Genomic DNA, 21,291 nt, shown 5'->3' on the forward strand with positions numbered 1-21,291 from the left:
GCCAGGAGGTTTGTGTGTTCGAGGCGTCAGCCCCTCTCCTTTCCTTCTTTTTCCTTCCTCATGATGCTGCAGGGGAGAAGGAGGTGGGGAACATGATAAATGCCAAAGGGTCTGAAGGGGTGCTAGCATTCATTTATCTTTGCTTAGGTATGCTCAGGGAAAACAGTGGGTATTTGATCCTATAAAGCTCAGGCACCAAAATAATTTTCAACAATGAAACCAACCCTTCCAAACCACTGACTCAATAGCAACAACTGTGCATGAAAACAGAGCATCAATGGAATTGCAGAGAACTCTGGTTGAACATCATCTGACTAAATTTTGGGAAAGCCACCTGTTAAAATCAATATAGTGGCATGTTTTCTACAGATTGTATTTTTGGAAGCACAAGTAGGAGTGCAGAAAGCACTGAAGTGAGCTACCAGTGATTCCCCGCTGTTCTATGGATCCTGTAGCACTTTTGTGTGAACATTTTTCAGCTTACTCCTATAGTTTAATTTGCTTTGTTGACTGCTTTGGAAGCAAATAGTTCTTGCAGTTTTACCATCCCCTATCAAAATTTTTTTCTTTGTAGTCAACAAAAGCAACATCACCACAAATGAAGCTGTCAAAAGTGGCTCTTTAGCAGTAGATACCCTTGGTTCTCACTAGGTATTTATCACTACCACACAAACCTCACGTGCAGCATACTCTCAGCAAGAGTCAGTTGTTTGGTGATCACTGTCAGCTCCCTAAATAATTTAAAACAACCAATGACCTGACCTGCAATATGATGGAGGTGGGGGTATTAAGGTGGACTACCAATTTTCTGGTTTAAAAGCTCAAAAGAATGGCAAGAATACATTTCATTTGCATGGTGCCAACTTGCTGTTTCTTGAACCACATGAGTCTTCTTTGACTTTGCGTGGATTTTATTGGACTTCCGGGAAAAATTAGCATAGAAATTTGGCTTCTCCCACTCACTGTATCTTTCTTTGAGCAACAGAGGTGTAATTTCAAAGCAAATTATACTCATCCCCCGGTACAGTAAAATGGCTGAAACTGCATAGCATGCGAAAGAAAATCACTGCTTCATTAACATAGTCATTTGTGTACACGCTCACACGCAGATTAGCAGGGAAAGATTAAAATAAAGCATGTAGAATTACATATATGTATATGCATGCAGTTATGTACATAGCTATGTGTTTCTATCTACCTGATTATCTACCTACTTATCTATGTATCTGTCTACCCAGATGTATTTATTACCTGCAGAGGGTTTATGGTCACGTGTGTGGGTAAAGCAGTAACAACCACACGCTTATTTTTCCCAAAGGACTACCTCACAAACTTCCAACAGTCACCAGTTTATAATTTTGATTAAAAGGTACATTAGTAGTTGAGGGTACGTTTTTGGAAGAAATCAAACCTTTGGTGTGAGAGGGGAATGGGCACTGCCAGTGGGCAGCATGCCACAGAGGGTGGGATGGGGCTGGCTCTCACAGGCAGCTCTTGAATCCAGTTAGATGGGATGTGGCCAGTTGGGCTGGGGGGTACATTCAACACGATTCGGGGACTCCCACGTTGTGAACTCAGCACTGATACCACCAGACACTTCAAATCCGGCAGGATGAAGCTGCTGTCGGCATGAAGATGTCTGTGTCTCGCTGCATGTACCCTATAGGGCAGGTATTTGGGGTCATTTCTGTTGAGGGGACTCTAAGAAGCCCGAAACATGCACGACGAAATGCGACGCGAGGTTGAATTTCACTGCTGACTGCCGCTCTGGCTGTGGCCCTCCTGTCACCGGGCAGGGGGGGCACGTCCCGGGGTTGCCCCTCAAACCAGAGCAGCCCCGCCGCGATCCGCCGCCGGGTCGTGGGGCGGGGCCGAGGCGGGGTGGGCGGGGTCTCAGAGGCAAGCCTCGCCCCCACCGGCACAAGAGGGGCGGTGCTGCTCGCCGGGGTCCCGCAACCCCCGGGCAGTGCGGCGCGGCTCGGCTCAGCTCAGCTCAGCTCACCTCAGCTCGGCTCGGCTCGGCTCGGCTCGGCTCGGCTCGGCTCGGGGCGGCGCGGTGCGGTGTTGCTCGCCTCGGCTCTGCTCGGCTGTCGCCCCGACGACGCCGTCGGGCAGAGGGTTCGCTTCGCCCCCCGTAGCGCCCGGCGGCCGCGGGATGGAGCTCGGTGCGGCGCGGCTGCTGGCGGTCCTGCTGTGCCTGGCTCCCGGTAAGCACTGAGAGAGCCCCGGGTCCGCCCTGTCAGGGATCCGCCGGGGTCCGGCAGCCCCACAGGGCCCCGAGGAGAGGGGACGCGGGGATGATCGGGTGTCGGGAACGACGCGGGTGCGGGTTTCCCTTGGGGTTGTCAGGGCTAGTAGAGCGGGTGAGGCAGTGCGAGCCCCCGCTGCGGGCATCCTCTCCTCTCCTCTCCTCTCCTCTCCTCTCCTCTCCTCTCCTCTCCGGCCGGTGCTGGCCCGTCGGGGAGGGCTGCCTGCCTCGGCACAGTGTCCTGCTCGCTTGACTCCAGCATCAGCCGTCGTTTCCGAGAGCAAAATGTCCCTGGAGCCAAATGCGGGAAGCCCGTCATCAGCGAAGAACCTGCTCAGAATGCCAGTGACTAAAGCGTGGGGAAATACTAAGGAAACAGGGAAGGTCCCTGCTTGGCCTCACTTTCTTGTTGCCTGTCGTAGCTGTCCGAGCTGTCTCAGTCGGGGCTGCTGGTTCGCCCCGGTGAGGCAGGATTCCTGATGGTGATGGGAGCAGCCAGGGCAGACTGAAAATCTCTCCCATCGTCCTTGTAAATGTTGCACAAGCTGGGCTATTGCCTCAGAGCAAGCGCTGACACCCAGATCACAGCCCTCAGGAAGGTGGGTGGCTCAGGGTGGGCACAATGCAGCCGCTCTCATGAGTAAAATCTGGTAGAAATGCATTGTTGCTTAACTACTTAGGAGGAAAGAGATAACCTTAGAAAATCATGGGATACAATAAATTCATGGGATCTTGAATTTGTGAACAGACTGTGTAAAATAGTTTCTTCATGTAATTAATTGATCGGCAGTCTTGAAGAACATAAGTATATTGAATTTGTTATAAGAAAACTTGGTAGTCCTTTTCCCCAGGGAGTGAGATCATCGGATGAAGGTTCACTTCATTTCAATGTCCCACATCCTCTTAGACCTTGAAATTGGCAACACAAGAAAACAGGAACTCCACCCTGGCTGGCTGAATTGTAGTGCTCTGCAGCTAGCTCCTGACCATCTGCCTTTGCTTCCTGTTATGACAGAGTTTTTGAACTTTCTGGGATGTGTGAAAAGTCATTACTTGCCCTTCACTGCTGAATAGGTGATGTGAAAGTGTCCACTTAAAACATGCTGCATATTCCTGTATATGAGGCTTTTCCCGTTGAGTAGCATTTACTTTGTTTGTTGCATTGATTTGAGGTTTTTTATATGTGTTTTCATAGGTTTATTTAATTCTCTGGATCAGCCAACCCTTAGCATCCAAAAAGATGTCCTCACAATAACTGCAAATAACACCCTAAATATTACTTGCAGGTAAGGGCAAATCTGTCCAGCATTATTTTGATGGGGGTAATTTATGTAGTGAGTTTTTGTACAGAATTGTGGTTGACTTCATCTCTCCCTTGTCATTGCTTCTGTTTCCCCCTGCTCCCTTAGTGCCGCCCTCTCTGACCGACTGTAGAAACAATTTTAAAGGGTGGGAGAAGGGAGACCTGGGGAGTACCGGGTCTGGTTGGTCAAGTGTTGGTTGGCTCATTGTCGAGCCTACCGGTGAGCTCTTGACTTTCCCTTTTGGATGCTGTGTCACTTTGAGCAGAAAGTAATTCTCAAGAAGCTTCCTTGCAGATATTAACAACAGGTCAATTTATGTGAATTTATCCTACGTGTCTTGAAGCTCCATGTGCCGGGACGATGCCTTTTCCTCTCCATAGCCATAGAGACTAGCAGGGCTGGGGTTCGACTGTTTGGCATTGACACCAGTGCCTGTTGTATGCTCACACTCCTCTAACGTTTGCTTTTCCAGTGGTCAGAGACCACTGGAGTGGTCCTGGCCAAACAACCAGAGCAGTGCTGAGAAGCGTATCTCTGTGACAGACTGCAGCGATGGCCCCTACTGCAAGACACTAATTCTCCTCAAAGTCATCGGCAATGATACAGGGAACTATAGATGCCTTTACAGGGACAACCAGGCAGCTACAACCATTTATGTCTATGTTCAAGGTAAGGGCTTACAAAGTTCTTAGGTAGGTCTTCCCCTAGCACCAAGAGCAAAAATGGATATCAGCTATCTCAAAACAGTTTTGACTTGAAAATTTCTTAATCCTAAATTTTTTGATCTTGCGAAGCTGTTATTTTTCTTGTTTTACATGTTGAGTCATTACTTGCCAGTATGCTAGTTGCCATCAACAGAAAAGCCTTTGTACCTGTGGGTTTTGAACTAATCTGCAATTTGCAATACCTGGTCTGCTATTCACCTCCATGCAGAACTTAGTGTATGTATCTCTGCTGCGCTCTGAGCCTGTCAGAGCTATTACTCACCTCAGCAGGAGTTTCAGACAGACAGATCTAATCCCTTTTACAATGTGTACTACCTGATACCTACTATTAAAAACAAACAAACAAACAAAAACAAAACAAAAAAAACCAAACCACAACATAAACTTCCATACATCTGCTGACCGTAATAGTAAAATCTTTTTAGGCTTTAAGAGCTAAGTTTTCAAATTCAGGTTGTCAGTTTTATTGGTAGGAATGCAGCTGAGCATCGCAGACACCTCTAAGCCTCCAACGATACACTCAGCTTAAGTATGTGCATTCATGGAGGCATCTGCCTTTTTGCACTGGTAGTTTGATATCCTCTTTCTGGTGCGCCTTGTTTCCTTTTTATTTTTAACTTACAGTTACCATTTTGAAAAATGGGATGTTATTATATAGATGGGTTAGCTTGTTTTATAAGATCACAAACTATTTTTTTTTTTTGTCTGACTTTGAAAAGAATGCTGCCATTGGGGGAGCCAATATAGCATGTCACTACTTTTAACTGATATTTCCTGTAATACTTATGCAAGGAAAGTCATACTAGGGTAAATCAAATTTTTGTCGGCACAAAGACTGCAGTGGCAGGAAACTATTCTCCAGAGTGTGCAATGCTGCTGATAGCTGTTTTGAGAATAATGATATTGTAAAGCCAGGGAGGGAGCTGATAAAAATACGTTCTCCCCTATTTAGTCTCATTGTTTAAATGTTTTACCATATAGAAAAGAACAAAACTGAGTTGAGAAGATATAGACAGGGAAAGAACAAAATTGGGAACCTTTCCTCTGTAATCACATGACAAATAATATCCATTTACCAATTGAATATTCTTCTAGATTACAGATCTCCATTTGTGACTTCAGTTAGTGATCAGCTTGGCATTGTATACATCACTAAGAATAAAACTGTGGTAGTGCCGTGCCTTGGAACCATCTCAAATCTCAATGTATCGCTACGTGCGGTAAGGAAAAAACCAAAATATTACTATAAAAGTTAATTGAAATCACTGTGACATAAACACTTTGCTTGAAGTGTAAATACATTTCTTAAAAATTTATTTCCATCCTTGGGAATTTTACAGCCTGTGGTTACAAGGTGAGTGCTGTAACTCTGCTCATCCATGATTCTGTGCTCTCAAAGTGCAGAGTGGTGGCCTGTGGAAGGGAGACTGCCTGAGCCAGGAGGTTAAAACTGGGACCCTGTGGTTATGGAAAATGTTGAACTTGAAAATTCAGGGTTGTTTGAATTTTGAAATCTGACTATGTATTTTATCAATGTTTCAAACAGAAATATCCAGAAAAGATATTTGTGCCTGATGGTAAATCGATTTCGTGGAATAATAAAAAAGGCTTCACTATACCCAGTCATTTAATCAACTATGCGGGCATGGTCTTCTGTGAAACTAAAATAGATGATGAAAGCTATCAGTCTGTGACATACATAGTTGCAGTTGTAGGTAAGCCAGATTTTTTTTCTCTATAGCCAATGTTGTTTTGCTTGCTACAACATACTGAACCAATTACATTTGGTTGGACTCTAGGTTATTCAATACTGACAATGCAGTTAATGCAAAATGGATGTTGTGATATATATTACTTTTCTTTTAAATGCAATGTATTGTGTTCTTCTTGGTTGATCATTGGGATAAGTGCTTCTATTTTTAGTGTTACATAGATGCCACAGAGTTTTATTCTTTTTTTTTTTTTTTTTCCTGACAATGCAAGCCTTTTTCCTAAAATCACTCTGTTCTGTACTTTATTCATTTATCCAGGATCAAAGTCATAGTTGAGGGGAACTAGAGGCAGGCATCCATCATTGGCAATGGGAGGGAATTGCTCTGAGGGGATACCAAGGGAATGGGAGATCTGAAGGTCACTCTAGGATCTAGGTTGTCTTGTCTCCTTCAGACCTATGTCCTGACTGACAGGGGTTTATGCTGTCCTGGTATGTTTTGTCAGTTGTTCATTAAAACCCAGAAGTAACATGATGATTCTGTGGAGGCTCAAGCCTGAGCTGAAACTGTAGCTATCTCTCTTTTGATTCTGAGACCACTTCAAGTGGCCATTTGGAACCAAGGTGGTCTCACCTTGCTTGTCAGGAAAACACAGCTGCCCTCCACCCTGTACTCCATGCAGCAGGCTCTTGCTTCTCTACCAGAGTCATCAGTCTTCACTCTGATGTGGAGCAAACTGAGAATTTCTGCAGAATTTCTGCATTCAGAATATTCTGGCTTGGAATATTGTAAACATTTTCTTGCACAAATTAAATTTGGATAATTTTACCAAAGCCAGACTGTTGTTCTTAATCCTCACTTAATCCCCCTTCCTAATTCCCATTTATTGCCAGGTGTGGGGATGTATCTCTTTTAGTTTCAAGTCTCACAAAGGTAAGAAGAAGGTGTCTAAGGCAGAGGAACTGCGTGGGTCACTGTCTCCTGCCCACTCCCACTGCCAGGGGAGCTCTGATAAAGTGCATACGTTCTGCTGCACTGTGTCTGACGTGGCTGTCCAAAGGGAGATGCTCAAAGCAGGCATATCCCTTCCCTCCAGGCTCCTTTGTACACCCATCATCATACTCCACTGGGCTACTGAGGAGCCTTTTTGCAGCTGGGGTGTTGGTGGGAATTCTGGTGAATTCACCTGGGAAATTTGGTGCTGAGTACAGTAAGAAAACCTCTTCTTCCTTCCTTTTTTTTTTTTTGTGTGCGCCTTTTTCTTCCACTAGGATACCGAATTTATGACCTGACGATGAACCCGCACTACCAAGTAGAGCTGGCAGTGGGAGAAAAACTGGTTCTCAACTGCACCGTAAGGACGGAGCTGAATGTGGGGATTGATTTTAAATGGGACTACCCTTCCATCAAGGTAAATTCATAATAACTTAAAGGTGCTAACATCACAACATAAGTTGATTTAGTGTCACTCCCCTCTTTATGATATTGACAAAGCAGATGATTATATACAAAGAAAATGCTAGCATATACAAGTGTGCAAAATGTGACAGGAGTAATAACAATAAAATCACAAACACCTCTGTCTTTTATCTATTACAGGAAAAACGTGCAACCATAAGGGATTTAAAAACCACCACAGGAGAAGTAAATAAGTTTATAAGCACTCTTACCATCGACAGCGTGTCCTTAAGTGACAAAGGTCGATATACTTGCGCAGCATCCAGTGGCCGTATGAACATGAAAAACAGCAGTTACTTCATTATCCATGGTATGACATATTCTTCTTCAGTTTGCTTGGTTGCTTCAGATTTGGGATTGATTATTGGGATGCATAAGGCATCTTGGTGATGAATCAAATGACAGAAATGAAGCAAACTGTAGCTACAGTATTTCCCTTGCACTCATTGTAGGATTATTTTTATACCATAAGCTTAGCTAATGATAACATTTTAAAGAATCCTGTATGTTACTGAAAGCTGTAGAATCCCATAGGAAAATGGGCAGTAAAATAAACTGGGGTAAACCTCCGGTCCTCTCTGTGTTGACCTCTTTGAAGTCCTGTAAAGCTGAATTTGTGTACGTGACATCGTATAAGGATTGCCTGCTCTCACTCCAGATTAACTTTTGCTAGATTCTGGTGGCTCTATGGGACAAGAGTCTAGGTCATCATGAATGAAGCTAGGAAAATAAAACTTTCAGCTTTTACCTTATGAATAGATGAATCAAATGGAGTTTTGGTCATATGGAAATGATGCAAAGCAAACAGCTTTGGCTAAGTGCATAGATAAGTATGATGGATTCAGCCTTTTCTCAAACCCCTCTTGGGCACAGCCCCAGTGGCTCCACTGACTTACTTCTAGAAGAAAATTGCCAGCATGAGAGTGGCCCTTTTTTAATCTCTGAGTCAGACAAAGGGGTTTATATTTTCAAGGAGACTGGTTTTCCTGAGGTCTGATATTCCTGGTGCCTAAATATTAATGGCACTTTTTTTTTTTTATTTCTTATTTTTCTTTTTATTTTACTTTTAACATTCAAACTTATTATGTGGCACAGTGATTCAAGGTAGATGCAATTTTCTCCTGGGTTCTTTCAATTTTTCTTCATGAACCAAAAGCAGATGATGTGCTATAGTGAGTATACCAGATGTTGATACCAGCCTAAATCTTAGCCAAAGCCTAATCACTGTCAGTCTGAATGCAAGTTTATGACTTATAACAAGTAATGTAGATCATATAAAAGTATTCTGTGGCTGCAACAGTTCAAACACATACTTGAGAAGAGACTGAAAGCATCTAACTTTATCACATTGTAGTTTTGAATACTATTATTCTCTGGAATTAGTAGATCAAGCCAGTTTTATGATATTTGTTGATTTATATATGTGTATAGATTTGACAGTTGGTGCACCATCCTGAGAGCTGAGTCTTATCTGCTTGCCAGAGCTCTCCCGTGGTGGGACTGGTCTGCTTCTCTGTGAAACAGAAAGAACTGGGTTTTCATGGCGGGGTCCAGAGCCCACCAGCTCTCTCCAGTTTGGAGCCAACAGTGGTGTCGCGTCCTCTTTGTCATCCACTATTGAGTGCTACTGACCGGAGACCACTTATGCTTTCGTTCAGATGGAAAGACAATTTTATTTATTTATTTATTTATTTATTTATTTATTTCAGAAAGTCCTTTTATTCACCTGGAGAGAATGGAGAATGTGGTTGAGACAAGGTTAGGTGACACAGTCAAAATTCCGATCAAGTTTAAAGGATATCCTCCACCAGAGGCAAAATGGTAAGAATCAGGACACAATGTGTTTGAAAAACTGAGCTCTTCTTCGTCAGGGTAAATCTCTAAAGTATTCAAAGTGGTCTATATTTTCTTCAGGTATAAAAATGGAAAAGCCATCAATGCAAATCATACAGTTAAACTTGGCTACACATTGGTGATCACAGAAGCAACTGAAAAGGATGCTGGGAATTACACTGTTGTCCTTACAAACCCTACTAACAAGATGCAGAAGAGATATACCTTTACCCTGCTTGTGAATGGTAAGAGGAATACAGAGATACTTGTCTTTCATGTGTAGATGTGGTTTATTACTGTTTTTAGGCTTAAATTCATCCCAGAGTTATAAAGATGTAAGTTGGGGTGGTGGCCAGGAGGAGAGCACTTGAACCTGGGCTCTAGGAGGGCAGAGGCAAGCTCTCTCCTGGTTCCGGGACATGCTGGTCAAGAGGCTGCAGGCTCCTGGTGTTGTTGTTGTGACGATACTTTGTGTGTTTTTTGTTTTCTGTATATTATTTCTTTGCCTCTGTATCCTGCTCTTTTCCTGCCTTCCTTGCTGGCTGTGCTGCCAGAGTCCTCCCCCACCCTGCTCCATCCTGGCCCTGTCCCACCTCACCCATCCTTCCTGCCCCAAGCCGGCTGTCCCTCCTCTTCTGCTCTGCCTTCTGCAACCCTCCTCCTCCTCCTCCTCTTCCTCCTTCTCTCTACTCCCCAGGAAACAGCCGAACACCCGTGCTTTGAAGATAGGTCTTGGAAAGGGCAGCCAGGCTACATGAAGTGGGGAATAATATGAATTTAATGACTGGGGATGGTAGTAGGAGTTTGAGGGCTGCATTTTAAACCAGAGGCTAATGAAGGGAGATATTATAGTAGTAAGCATTGTGCCTTGAGGGCCTGATGCTCAAGGTTCTGGGCAGGTTCTCTTCCCAACATGTCCTTATTCCTTGGAAGTGCTCTGCATTGCGCTCAGAAGTGCAGCACAGTGCAAATTAGTCACTGTGGCTATAACGCGTGTAGTTGGTACCATGGGGGAGCTGTTAGCGGGTGGTGTGACCTACTTCTCTCTCTTCCAGTCCCCCCACAAATCGGCGAGAATGCACTGCTGGCCCCCGTTGACTCCTACAAGTACGGCTCGACGCAGACGCTCACCTGCACTGTCTACGCTGTCCCACCACCCGCCGCCATCCTCTGGCACTGGCAGCTGGAGGAGGAGTGCACCTTCAGCCCCCAGTGAGTGCTGAGCCCCTGCCATCTTCTGCAGCTTATGTAGCTCTTGAGGATTGTTTGCGGTGGAGGGGATTTTTTGTACGCATCCCTTGTCCAGGCTCATTACTAAGCACAAACCCAATGACTAATGAAGAAAAGATTGTTATAGTTGATAGTCTGATCACTACAGGCAGGATTTGCTGAGGTCATCATCAGCGGTGGTGAGTTGCAGAGGCAAGGGCCACCCGCAATGAGGAGCCAACAGTGCCCGCCTGTTGCCATCATGCCTTAGAATCATGTGTCTGAGGGTGTTGAATGTGACACTGATATTAAGATCAAGGTTATAGATTTTGACATAAGTCCTTTGTAGAGAATAAAAATAATATTGTTTAATCTATCACTAAAATGAATTGTATCTTAACACCTTTCAAATTTTCTTGAAGGGCATCTTGGCTTGCGTGAGGTTTCAAAGGCAGATATCTGCCTGCCCTCCCCTCTGACCTCCTCGTGGGCCACAGGCCCAAAGCGCCATCCCAAACAGAGGAAACTTACTGTTTATGCTAATTATGGATCTTGGTGGTGTTTTTTTTTCTTATGCTCAAGTGCTGAGTGTGACAGTGCTCTTTATCTGTGTGAAAGTGTATCTCGGAGGAAGTGCACTGATTGATGTTGGGGAATGATATAGAGAGTGCCTGACTGAGATTCACGCAGCTTCACTTATCTGAGCCTGCCATAAGCCCAGATTTCCTTTTAAAAAAAAAAAAGCATTCTTCTTTCCTGTTGTTGTTTTTAAAATGATTTCCACTAGTTTCTTCCTTTGGTGGCTGGTTGCTTCCTATACAATGGCTACTGTCCTCTAGAAATTCTTGTAGAGAGTTTAGTGATTTCTATGTCTCTCTGTCTTCCTTTGAACTAAATTAACTTGAATCATGCATTTATGAATGGAGGTTTGTTTCCAGAATAGCTGCTTCCCGCCAAGCATTCTGACTGAGCTGACACAGGCAGATTAATTAGGAAATTCACCTTTAGGCTTGGGGGTTCCTTATTTTACAGAGCACAAAGGTCTCCGAAGGTTATAGGGTGCAATTTAATAGAAATGTTTCCAGAAACATACTCTTTCCTCCAAGATGTAGGCTGTGTCTAGTGATGCATCTGATTTGTAGATAAATATTTGCCTATTATGAAGAGAACACAAAACCACTCTCCTGAAGGGCGAATAATCATCTTATCTAATGCATACATCTCTACTTATATCTCAGGAAAGTTCGCTCAGGAGCCAATCCATATGCATGCAGGAAATGGAAAGTGATCTCGGAGAGAAAGGGTGGGAATCAGGTTGAAATTAAGCACCGAGTCGTTACTATTGCTGGGAAAACAAAGGTGAGCAGCTTTTCTCTTCTATCAGTTGGGGATAATTTACCCTGTTCAGCAGTCCACAATCTGGAAATCTATCTCTAGAGATGAGATGCTTTTCACCTATCACTGAACTTGGGGCCCTTCTCTCAGCTAGACATGCACACTCATACCAAAGCAAATCGTCGGAGATACACACTTTCCAGTCCTTTAGACCCGAAGTGTCCAAAGTGCACTTAGATTTCAGTGCTCACCTTTTAGTGGTCTGAAGTCAGGACAGTTAATCTTGACATCTAACTGTAATAAGGAGAAGCCGAAGAGACTGAAGAGCAGAAGAAATTGTGGGTGCAGCATTTATTAACACATACACTGAAGTGTGCTTTCTTGCAGGCTGTTGTTTCATGTTTTCATTTGCCTGATTGCTACAACCTTAAGGGAAAAAATTAAATGTCAGGAGGGGATTGTGCTCTCACCGTGACATGGATCTGTGCTTTGGAGGGATTTTTGGTTGTGCAGATACCCACAGAGTGCTTTGTTGATCTGTTAGGGTGGTCAGGCTCATATATGTTATGAAATTGCTTGGTTGTTCTTTTGTAGACTGTGAGCACCCTTGTGATTCAATCAGCGAATGTATCTGCTTTGTATAGATGTATGGCTACAAACAGAGCTGGTTCAAGTGAGAGAGTTATCTCCTTCCATGTGACCAGTAAGTATACTCTGTTCAGGACAGCCATATTGATGTTATTTCATCTGTTTTGCTAATGATGGGCTCTTCAACACTTGTCTCATTCCCGTCCTTTATAAAATCCTTTAATCCTTTAGGATTTTAGGTTTACCTAAGGTTTTCCTAAGGCAGCCTTTAAAGTCATCACCTAACTTCAGCCAAGTGATTAGTTCTGCTGACATCAGCGGAGTGGCAGTCCCATGAAAATGGCACAAAATAGGCACTGTTGTCCTGAGAGCGATTGCTATTGGGCTTTTGCAGTCACTTATAAGAGCTTCAGAGAAATTACGGTGGTGTCACAAAATGAGTAAAGATGTACTGTAAAAGATAAAAATCATGTTTTTGAAACCAGTGGCAGATTCTGTCTCTTGAAAATTATCTACATATTCACATGCTGAACTGTTATTTTAATTCAAATCTGAAAATGAACTATAAGATAATGCTTAGAGTCATCTTAGGTTGCTGTAGGTTTCTACAGGTAGAGGACCTGTGTTCAGCACACAGGCCTTCATTTGATCCATTTTAAATGTATTGCTTTTAATGAGATTGTACCGTTTAGGTGATGGATTTTTTTCAGTGTTTTGTTTCCCTGTTTACCACTGGATAAGATGAGGATGAGGCTATGTTTATAAAATGGATTTTTCAAGTTAATGGTGGAAAAATAATGTGCAACCTTAGAGGAGTTTCTTCTATTTTTTTCTTAACTTGCAGGGGGTCTTGAAATTAATCTCCAGCCTCGGAGTCAACTCACAGAGAAGGATAACATGTCCTTGCAATGCACGGCAGACAAGTTCACCTTTGAGAAGTTGTCGTGGTACAAACTCAGTGCTCACGCTTCACAAACTCCCTTTGGAGGGCTGCCCATGCCTGTTTGCAAGAACCTCAATGCTCTCCAAAAGCTGAATGCAACGGTTTCAAATACCAATGGTGAAAATGTCACCTTAGAGCTCATCCTCCGTAACATCTCCCTCCAAGATGGAGGGGACTATGTTTGCATTGCTCAGGACAAAAAGGCTAAAACACAACACTGCCTGGTGAAGCACCTCACTGTGCAAGGTATGGATCTCTTGCTGTCAACCAAAACGGGTGATTAAGTATAAAAATAACTGTAGTAGTGACAGGTTTTGGTATCTTCAGGCATTGCATGTGTTGGCTTAATGGTGCACGCAGTTTGTTAAATATGTTTACATCATTTGTTGTAATGTGCAGGTCTGGGGCTTGTCCAGGCAGCAGGGACTTACCATTTCATCACTGCAAGTGAGGAAACACTGACCAAGCCGCTGTGCTGTGTAAGACATGAGTTTGGCTTTTGCACAAATAGCGGCATATGTTTAGCTCAATAGCTTCTCAATTTTACTTTTCAAACACGTTTTTCCCCTAGTTGTATACACGTGTGTATTGATGACACTAGTGCTACTGCTTTGTGTCACTGACTCTCGAGTTTGAAGTGGTGTCTATAATTTAAAACTTCTATGAAGTGATGCTGGTGTTTGGGCACAAGCAATGCAAGCTGGTAATCAGTATTTCACACAAATAGTGATGACTTTGCTTTGGGGCCTAGATGTCTAGGCTGATTAGGCAGATTCGGGAAAACACCTACGCATGTTCATGGTCTGTCTTGAATGAATGTCTGATGGACTGGTGATATCAGACTTCTCATAATGACCCTGGAAATAGAAATGTGAGGGAAGCAATTTCTCATTTATGCCCTCTTCCCTCAGCAGCCTGATCAGGTACAAATTAAACCATCTAAAGCAGGTTACATCAATACTGTTAAAATTTTTTTGGCTATTCTAATTTTTCAGTGTCATATGGAAGTTTAACTATGACCTTAACATGAATCCTGTGGCTGTTAGTGTTATAAAAGGATTTGAGACTGTTAGTGGGCAGAACATGTAGAGTATCATCAAGTGCTATTGCTGCAAAAATGGATGTTTTCTTTAAGGGTCAGTAATTTTGATGTATTTTCAAACCAACAGAGCCCATGGCACCCACACTTGTAGGACATCTGGAAAATCAAACAGCAAACATTGGTGAAACCGTTGAAGTGTCATGCACAGCGAATGGCATTCCTCCTCCAAACATCATGTGGTTTAAAAATAATGAAACCCTTGTTGAAGACTCAGGTGAGGATTGCTCCTTTGCTATGAATTTTTATCACCTTAAGGGATTTTTTTAATGGGACTCACTGCTAATTTTCACCATGAAAGGTTTCATTTCAAATTTTTACACAAAGTGGCATAAAAATAACAGAACTAAGAATCATCATTTTTTCCAGGTATTGTTTTGAAAGATGGAAACAAAACACTCACCATACGTCGAGTGAGGAAAGAAGACGGAGGGCTATACACCTGCCTTGCCTGCAACATGCTTGGATGTAGAAAAGCAGTGGCTTTTTTTTCAGTGGAAGGTCAGTGTTAGCCTCTTTCCAGGTTGTGCATGAATCTTTATAATCACTAAAAGCAAAACCTACTGGCTATCCTGATTGGAGATCTGAAAATACACCATGAGATTTACAAAAAGTCCTGACTATTCCTATCAGGCCCAAATTGGGTGCTGTCATAGCCATTGTAATTCCAGCTGTTGAGGCTGACACTTTCTTCACGATGTTGTTTAGTGCTTTTCAACAAAGGCTGACTCTGTCTTACTTGTGGTTGCAAAGAAAACTCTGCCAGTGTATATTACATGCAAACCTACACAACAGAGCCTACCTAAACATGCAGATATCCTGGGGCATCTCTGTTGTCTTGGTAACATAATTGTCATACTATGTTTTTTAACAGTTGTAACTGTCACAGCATCTAAGAGAATCGGAGTGAAGACTTTGTGCAGTCTGTTGTGATTGCCATCCTGTTTCAGTGGCAGGAAAAGGTAGCAGTTTTGGGTTAGGGGACTCCACTGAAATGGGATTTGTAACAATAAACAGTAAATCCTAACAAGAGGTTAGTCTGCAATCTCAGTAGCTGGAACCATGATGGACTTTCCATCAAGAGTTGCAAGGAAAAACCTCCGGCTAAAAGCCCCTTGCCCTTAATATTAGTGCATTTGCACATTTTAGTCACTGAATCCTTCACAAACTGGTATCTTATAAGTCAGGGTGATTGTCTGATCTGTTCTGTTAAGGTAATTAAGGCAGTATCCTGTTATTCTTCTAGCTCTTATTAGGATATTAAGGTGTTGGGCAATATGTTTACACAGGCTGGAAATTATCTGCAACTGACATCAACGTAGATTTCAGCTGATATGGTAAATATGGCTAGGACATGTCTGTTAATGTTGGAAATCTGTGTAGGACATACTGTTTCACTCCAAGAAAAGTATAGTGCAGCTCATTTGAGTCATGCAATGGAGTGTGCTGCTGTGTAGGAAAATCTGTATAGTGCAAAGGATGAAATACAGGAGCACGGTGTGGCAAATGGGAGCTGGATAGCTGCTCCTGCACGTTGATAAATGTTCAAGTGGTATCTGCTGGAGACTGTTTTACTGGAAAAGGGATGTTGTAAATAAGACTTTGTAGAACTGCATTTTTTCTTTACTCTAGCTGAAGCATGTAAAGAGTCAACAGAGATTGTTCTCTGGGTCATTCTCACAGCACTTTATTTAATATATGATTTTTCTTTTCAGTTTCTGGAGAAAGAGTAGTTAATTTTGAGTCTTCTAAAACAATTATTTCTTTTTAAAATATGAGATTTTACTTATTATATTTGCTAAAGGTCCTGATACTGTCCTTGGAACAAAGCTGATGCTAAGAAATTGGGTAGTGTTTAAAACAGCACAAAACTAAGTGTAATATTCTAACATAAAAACTCAAGCTTTTTGTTTTGTTTTGCTTTCGTTTCTGTGCTCCATGTTGCACTTTTGAAACAAACCTTCAGAACAAGGACCTCCATTCTCTGCTTTAATGAATGAACAACACCAATATGCTTCCAACTATCACTTAGATATTCATTTATTTCTTCCCAGGTGCTGAAGAGAAAACAAATCTGGAGCTCATTATTCTTGTTGGCACTGCAGTGATTGCCATGTTCTTCTGGTTGCTTCTTGTAATCATCCTCCGGACCGTTAAGCGGGTAATGAAAAATTCTGGTACTGTCCTATCAGCACTGGTCTTGCATGACAAATGAGAGCTGACTTGAGGCCTTTTGTGTTGTTTCTTTCCATTGTTCTTAAATCAACAGACACATTTTTTCTGTCCATGCTGCAACATTCTTGCCTGGAACCAGGGGCACAGAAATTTGTTTTTAATTGAACAGGCCCTCGCAAGAAACAAAGTGTTTTAGCTGGTTTTGTTTATTAAAAAAAAAAAAAAAAAAAGTACAAGTAATTAATGTAATTAATTCATGATGACATGATGTAGGGAGATGGTAGCCTGGCATTTCTGGGAACTAGTGAAACATGACAAAGTGAGAAAATGGCACTTTGCCTGCACATGGCCAGCAAAAAATCTGTGCAACTACAACTAATTCCATTTTCCAGGCCAACGGAGGAGACATGAAGACTGGCTACCTGTCGATCATCATGGATCCTGATGAACTCCCTATAGATGAGCACTGCGAACGGCTCCCATATGATGCCAGCAAGTGGGAGTTCCCCAGAGATCGGCTAAAGTTAGGTGTGTCTTCACCACATGAGCCCTCTAGCCATGTTGTAGCCAGCCCAGTGCTGGGTGTGGGGTTCAGGTCCTGGCTTGCCATGGGGCTGCACTGCTGCAGGACCCCCAGGTGGTCTCTCTGGTCCTGTGGGATATAATGCAACCTCTCCTCATTGTCGGCCCTCTGTTAATTTCTGACATATAAATTCAGATTACATTTGCTGTTTATTCTGCATGTTTTTTCCACTGTGCCAGGCAAATAAATCACAGTCTGTTCATCTTCTCACTTCAAGGTAAACCTCTTGGGCGTGGAGCTTTTGGCCAGGTCATAGAAGCAGATGCATTTGGGATCGACAAAACTGCTACCTGCAAAACAGTGGCAGTCAAAATGCTTAAAGGTAAAAATGCTGACTGAAACTTCATCTTGAACACACAATATAGGGATAATTGCCAATCCTATAACCAATAGAGAGAAAATAATCAAAATGTTTGTAGCAATGATATATACAAATTTAGCTTAGCAGTTGGAGTCATGAAGCAATGATCAGGGCAAGTAGATGCCTTTATCTCACTGACAATTGGAGCAATGTGACTGTGGTTTCTTAGCCATAGCTTTATAGATCTGTTTGGGTTCAGAACATAAACTTGCTCCTGCTAGCAATTTGCACATGTCCATTTTTGCCTTATGCAGCCTGGTAGGGAGCTTTCTGCAAGTCTCAGACAGCGGCTTAGGCACGCTCCAAAATGAGCAATAGTTTAGAACAGCTTTATCCTCACTTTAAATCACACTGTAGTGCCTCACATTCACCATGGGAAAGCCGAATGCTGCGGTTCCCAGACACACTGTTCCTGAGGAGGATGTAGCTGGGGCAACAAAATGGGGCTCCCAGTAGCCAGGGGCTGTATCCCACCCTGTGGTGTACTGGAGGAAGGGTGGGAAAAATGGAGTATTTCTGACAGTACAGTGTGAGCAGTGGCAAGCACAGCCAAGACCTGTTGCGGGCTTGTTCCAATGGGATGACCATACAGTAATCACAATAAAAATTAGGAAGCCCTGTGCTTCCAGCTCCCTAGTGGTCAGGCAGCCTACAGAGAACTGCCTCTTCCACCTCTCTCTACCCTCTGCTTTCCTCTTCCCCTTCTGTCTCTGGACACCAGCTGTGTCTCCAGGCTTTTGGTGGGCCACAGGTTCAGGCATGTTTGGCCCTGGCCTGTCTTCCCCTGTCCATGGACCCATTGCACCATTAGTGTGGACCTGAGCAAAGGCCATGGGACAATGTTTCCAGCTCTTCTTGTCTGGGAGAGTCAAACAGCAGAGTACAAATTGCTCAAAAGGTCTATAAGAAAAAAGACATTTGCTAATCTGGATTGTTTGTGTCCCTGTTCTAATGTACTGCCCTTGGAAAACTTGAAAAGTGTTTAAAAGCAGAAGAAAAACAGCCCTGTCATGGATGTTCCTAGCTTTCATCACTGTCCTGCAGCACAGCTGATCCAGGCTACCAACCAACAAGACTTCTCACTAGATGGGCTGGAAAAATAATAGAAGATAATTCAGAGGAGGGTAAAACCTTTGTCTGTGATGCTCCTGATCTGTGTTGTTTCAACTCTGCAGAGGGTGCAACCCATAGTGAGCACAGAGCACTTATGTCAGAGCTGAAGATCCTCATTCATATTGGCCATCATCTCAATGTTGTCAATTTACTTGGAGCCTGCACAAAGCCAGGAGGTGAGTAACTTCTCAGTGGGTGGAAAGGGGCTAATGAAAAGCCTATTTCTGCTGCAAAGAAGATCGAGTTTCAAAATTAAGGTCTGGAAGAAATTTTTTTAAAAAGAAATCATGACAAGAGTGAGCAGGTCCAGAGGTGGACTAAGGGCTCAGAAGCCCTGAGTTCTACATCCAGCTCCATCCCTTAGTTGTTTTATCACTGCTTTTTTGGACCTCAGATCCACTTTTATAATGGACACCTCATGTGTAGCAGACTTTGGGTCTGAGTCTAGCACCAGGTTTAACAAGTTGGTCTTACTCTTGTCACCGACTATAGTGCAATGCAAGCTGTGACTTCCCTTCCTGGCTTTGGGTGGGCTGTGGGTGCCTGTGTGTGTGTGTAGGAGGAGCGATTGCAACTTGGAGTCCAGCTCAGGGTGGATGAACCTATTTTACTTTATAATCAGGGACAGATGTTTTGTTTAACAAATCCAGCACTGCACGCTAATTTGGAAGAAATTCAGTGTAAAGTAACTGAGTAATAATTTTTCAGGGAAGCTGACTTGTTGGCTTACTATGGGATCAGAAATTAATTTGTAAAGTTCTATGACAAGTGCAGTAGTTGGAGGAAATATAATCCATAAATATTTCTTTCCGTGTTTATGCCATAATAAAATAGATATGGCTGGTATCCATCCTACGATGGAAATTTATCATTGTAGCATATGCCTGTATGAAGAAAACTGAGCATGAAATATTACTTTTGGACTATATATTCATGCATCTATTTCTGAAACCGAGATTCCTGTTTATAAGTTTTTAGGACTTAAATACATGATTTTTGTGCAGGTAGTTTATTGCAGATGAGTGGTTAATTGCACTGAAGTTCATTCAAATATCTGTGTCGCATCCTTACAATGTCAATTAGCATAGGCAGTTATTGGCACTTTAGATGTAAGCACAGCACTATACATTTTCACGTATGAAATTAGGCCTGTGATTTTCAAAAGTGTGTGCTTTGCTTTCACTCCCCTTACAGCAGAAAATTAATCATTTCCCTGCTTTGATTAGATTTTTTTTTTTTTAATTAGTGGTAATTTTAAAACCTCTGGATAGTAGAAAGCTTTTCAAAGTACGTGTATGTCTAGTCACAACTTATGCTGTGAGATAAGGTGGGATATAAATGGTCTTTCTAAGGAATTGCTTTATGTGTTACACAGGCCCACTCATGGTGATTGTGGAATATTGCAAGTTTGGAAATCTGTCGGCTTACCTACGGGGCAAGAGGAGTGAATTTGTCCCGTATAAGGTAAGAAGTCAAGGTTAACAGCATAATGTTTGATTCAGTGGGTTTTTTCCACTCACCATGTTTCTGTTTTTAGTGCCGACTGTAGTGGTAATCCTTGGGGACACTGAATATCTAGTCCTTCTCATGGGAATGAGAGATGGCAAAGACATCAGAGGTCATCTACTCTTTCCCCTGGCCCCTACAATGTAGCTCTTTTGTTATTGTTAGCTTAAAATGTGCAAAGGAACTGGGCTTCCACTATTTCCCTTGGCACATTATTCTACACTTGGCTGGATCTGTCAGGAAGTTTTTTCTGATTATCAGCCTGAATTTTTTCCTTTCTTAGTTAAGCTCCAGACCACCTTAAATAACTGCACTCCCTGCTTGGTGTATATATCTGTATCTGTGGGGACCTTCTGTCATGTGATTGTCCTTTCTGCTATTCCCTTGGCTCGTTGATGAATCAGGCTATACATTTTTTTTGGCTGTTAATAATTTTGTATAAGCAATGTTATCTCATGAGTTTATGTTTCGCTTTTCACCTCCCAAGTCCTTTGCAAAGGTGAGTTCCCATCACAACAGCCCTCTTTGTACCCCAGTTCAAAAGGAGAGTGTGGATGGCGGTTGGCATTTTCAAACTCATTTCTGGTCGCCTGTGCAAGGGGATCTGATTTCTGGAGAAGGCTGGGAGGATCCACACCCCCTAAGGGTCAGATTGCCAGATGAAGGGCATGGCTGTGGGTGCTCAGCAGTGAGCATCATGCTCAGGACCATACCCTTTATCTCCACAGCAGGGAGGGAGGCCCCTGGGCTGTGCTCGGCTGCGCTGGTAGACCTGAACTTCAGTCTTCCTGCAGCTGCTGTGTTTAGATAAGAGCTTCTTCAAATTACTTGTCGGTTCTCCAGGGAGTTATTTTTCTTCATCCTTGGAGTCATTGTTTACTATTTTGTATTGGCAAAGGCAACTCGCTGCATCCTCTTGTGAGGTAAAAAGGATAAACAAATATCTGAGAGGCCTTGAAGGAAGAGGCAGGGTTTCACAAGGGTGCTGACCCTTGCTTACACAAGCGGTGGGGATAGGAATCTGCAACGGAAAAAACAGCTCTGCCAGGAGAGAAAAGCCACCAAACTGAAGCAGGAGAAAATGGAACCATGGTGGAGG

At 43.0% G+C, this 21,291-nt stretch overlaps 1 protein-coding gene across 1 annotated transcript in view; it reads left to right on the forward strand.

Moving 5' to 3' along the window:
- Positions 1-2,155: 2,155 nt before the first annotated feature.
- KDR (kinase insert domain receptor) overlaps positions 2,156-21,291 on the forward strand; it is a gene marked incomplete at both ends in the record, with an annotated part of 30,585 nt that continues 11,449 nt past the window's right edge. The window contains 20 exons of the mRNA XM_080344387.1: positions 2,156-2,207; positions 3,444-3,534; positions 4,025-4,221; positions 5,373-5,497; positions 5,824-5,992; positions 7,261-7,400; positions 7,589-7,757; positions 9,157-9,268; positions 9,362-9,525; positions 10,336-10,492; positions 11,728-11,848; positions 12,419-12,527; positions 13,257-13,601; positions 14,525-14,671; positions 14,824-14,955; positions 16,509-16,615; positions 17,022-17,157; positions 17,430-17,534; positions 18,749-18,862; positions 20,062-20,150. Of these exons, the coding sequence (XP_080200513.1) occupies positions 2,156-2,207; positions 3,444-3,534; positions 4,025-4,221; positions 5,373-5,497; positions 5,824-5,992; positions 7,261-7,400; positions 7,589-7,757; positions 9,157-9,268; positions 9,362-9,525; positions 10,336-10,492; positions 11,728-11,848; positions 12,419-12,527; positions 13,257-13,601; positions 14,525-14,671; positions 14,824-14,955; positions 16,509-16,615; positions 17,022-17,157; positions 17,430-17,534; positions 18,749-18,862; positions 20,062-20,150 (2,781 nt within the window). The remainder of the gene's footprint in view (positions 2,208-3,443; positions 3,535-4,024; positions 4,222-5,372; positions 5,498-5,823; positions 5,993-7,260; positions 7,401-7,588; positions 7,758-9,156; positions 9,269-9,361; positions 9,526-10,335; positions 10,493-11,727; positions 11,849-12,418; positions 12,528-13,256; positions 13,602-14,524; positions 14,672-14,823; positions 14,956-16,508; positions 16,616-17,021; positions 17,158-17,429; positions 17,535-18,748; positions 18,863-20,061; positions 20,151-21,291) is intronic.

The sequence above is a fragment of the Nesoenas mayeri genome (genome assembly GCF_963082525.1).
Source record: "Nesoenas mayeri genome assembly, chromosome: 4".
NCBI lineage: Eukaryota > Metazoa > Chordata > Aves > Columbiformes > Columbidae > Nesoenas > Nesoenas mayeri.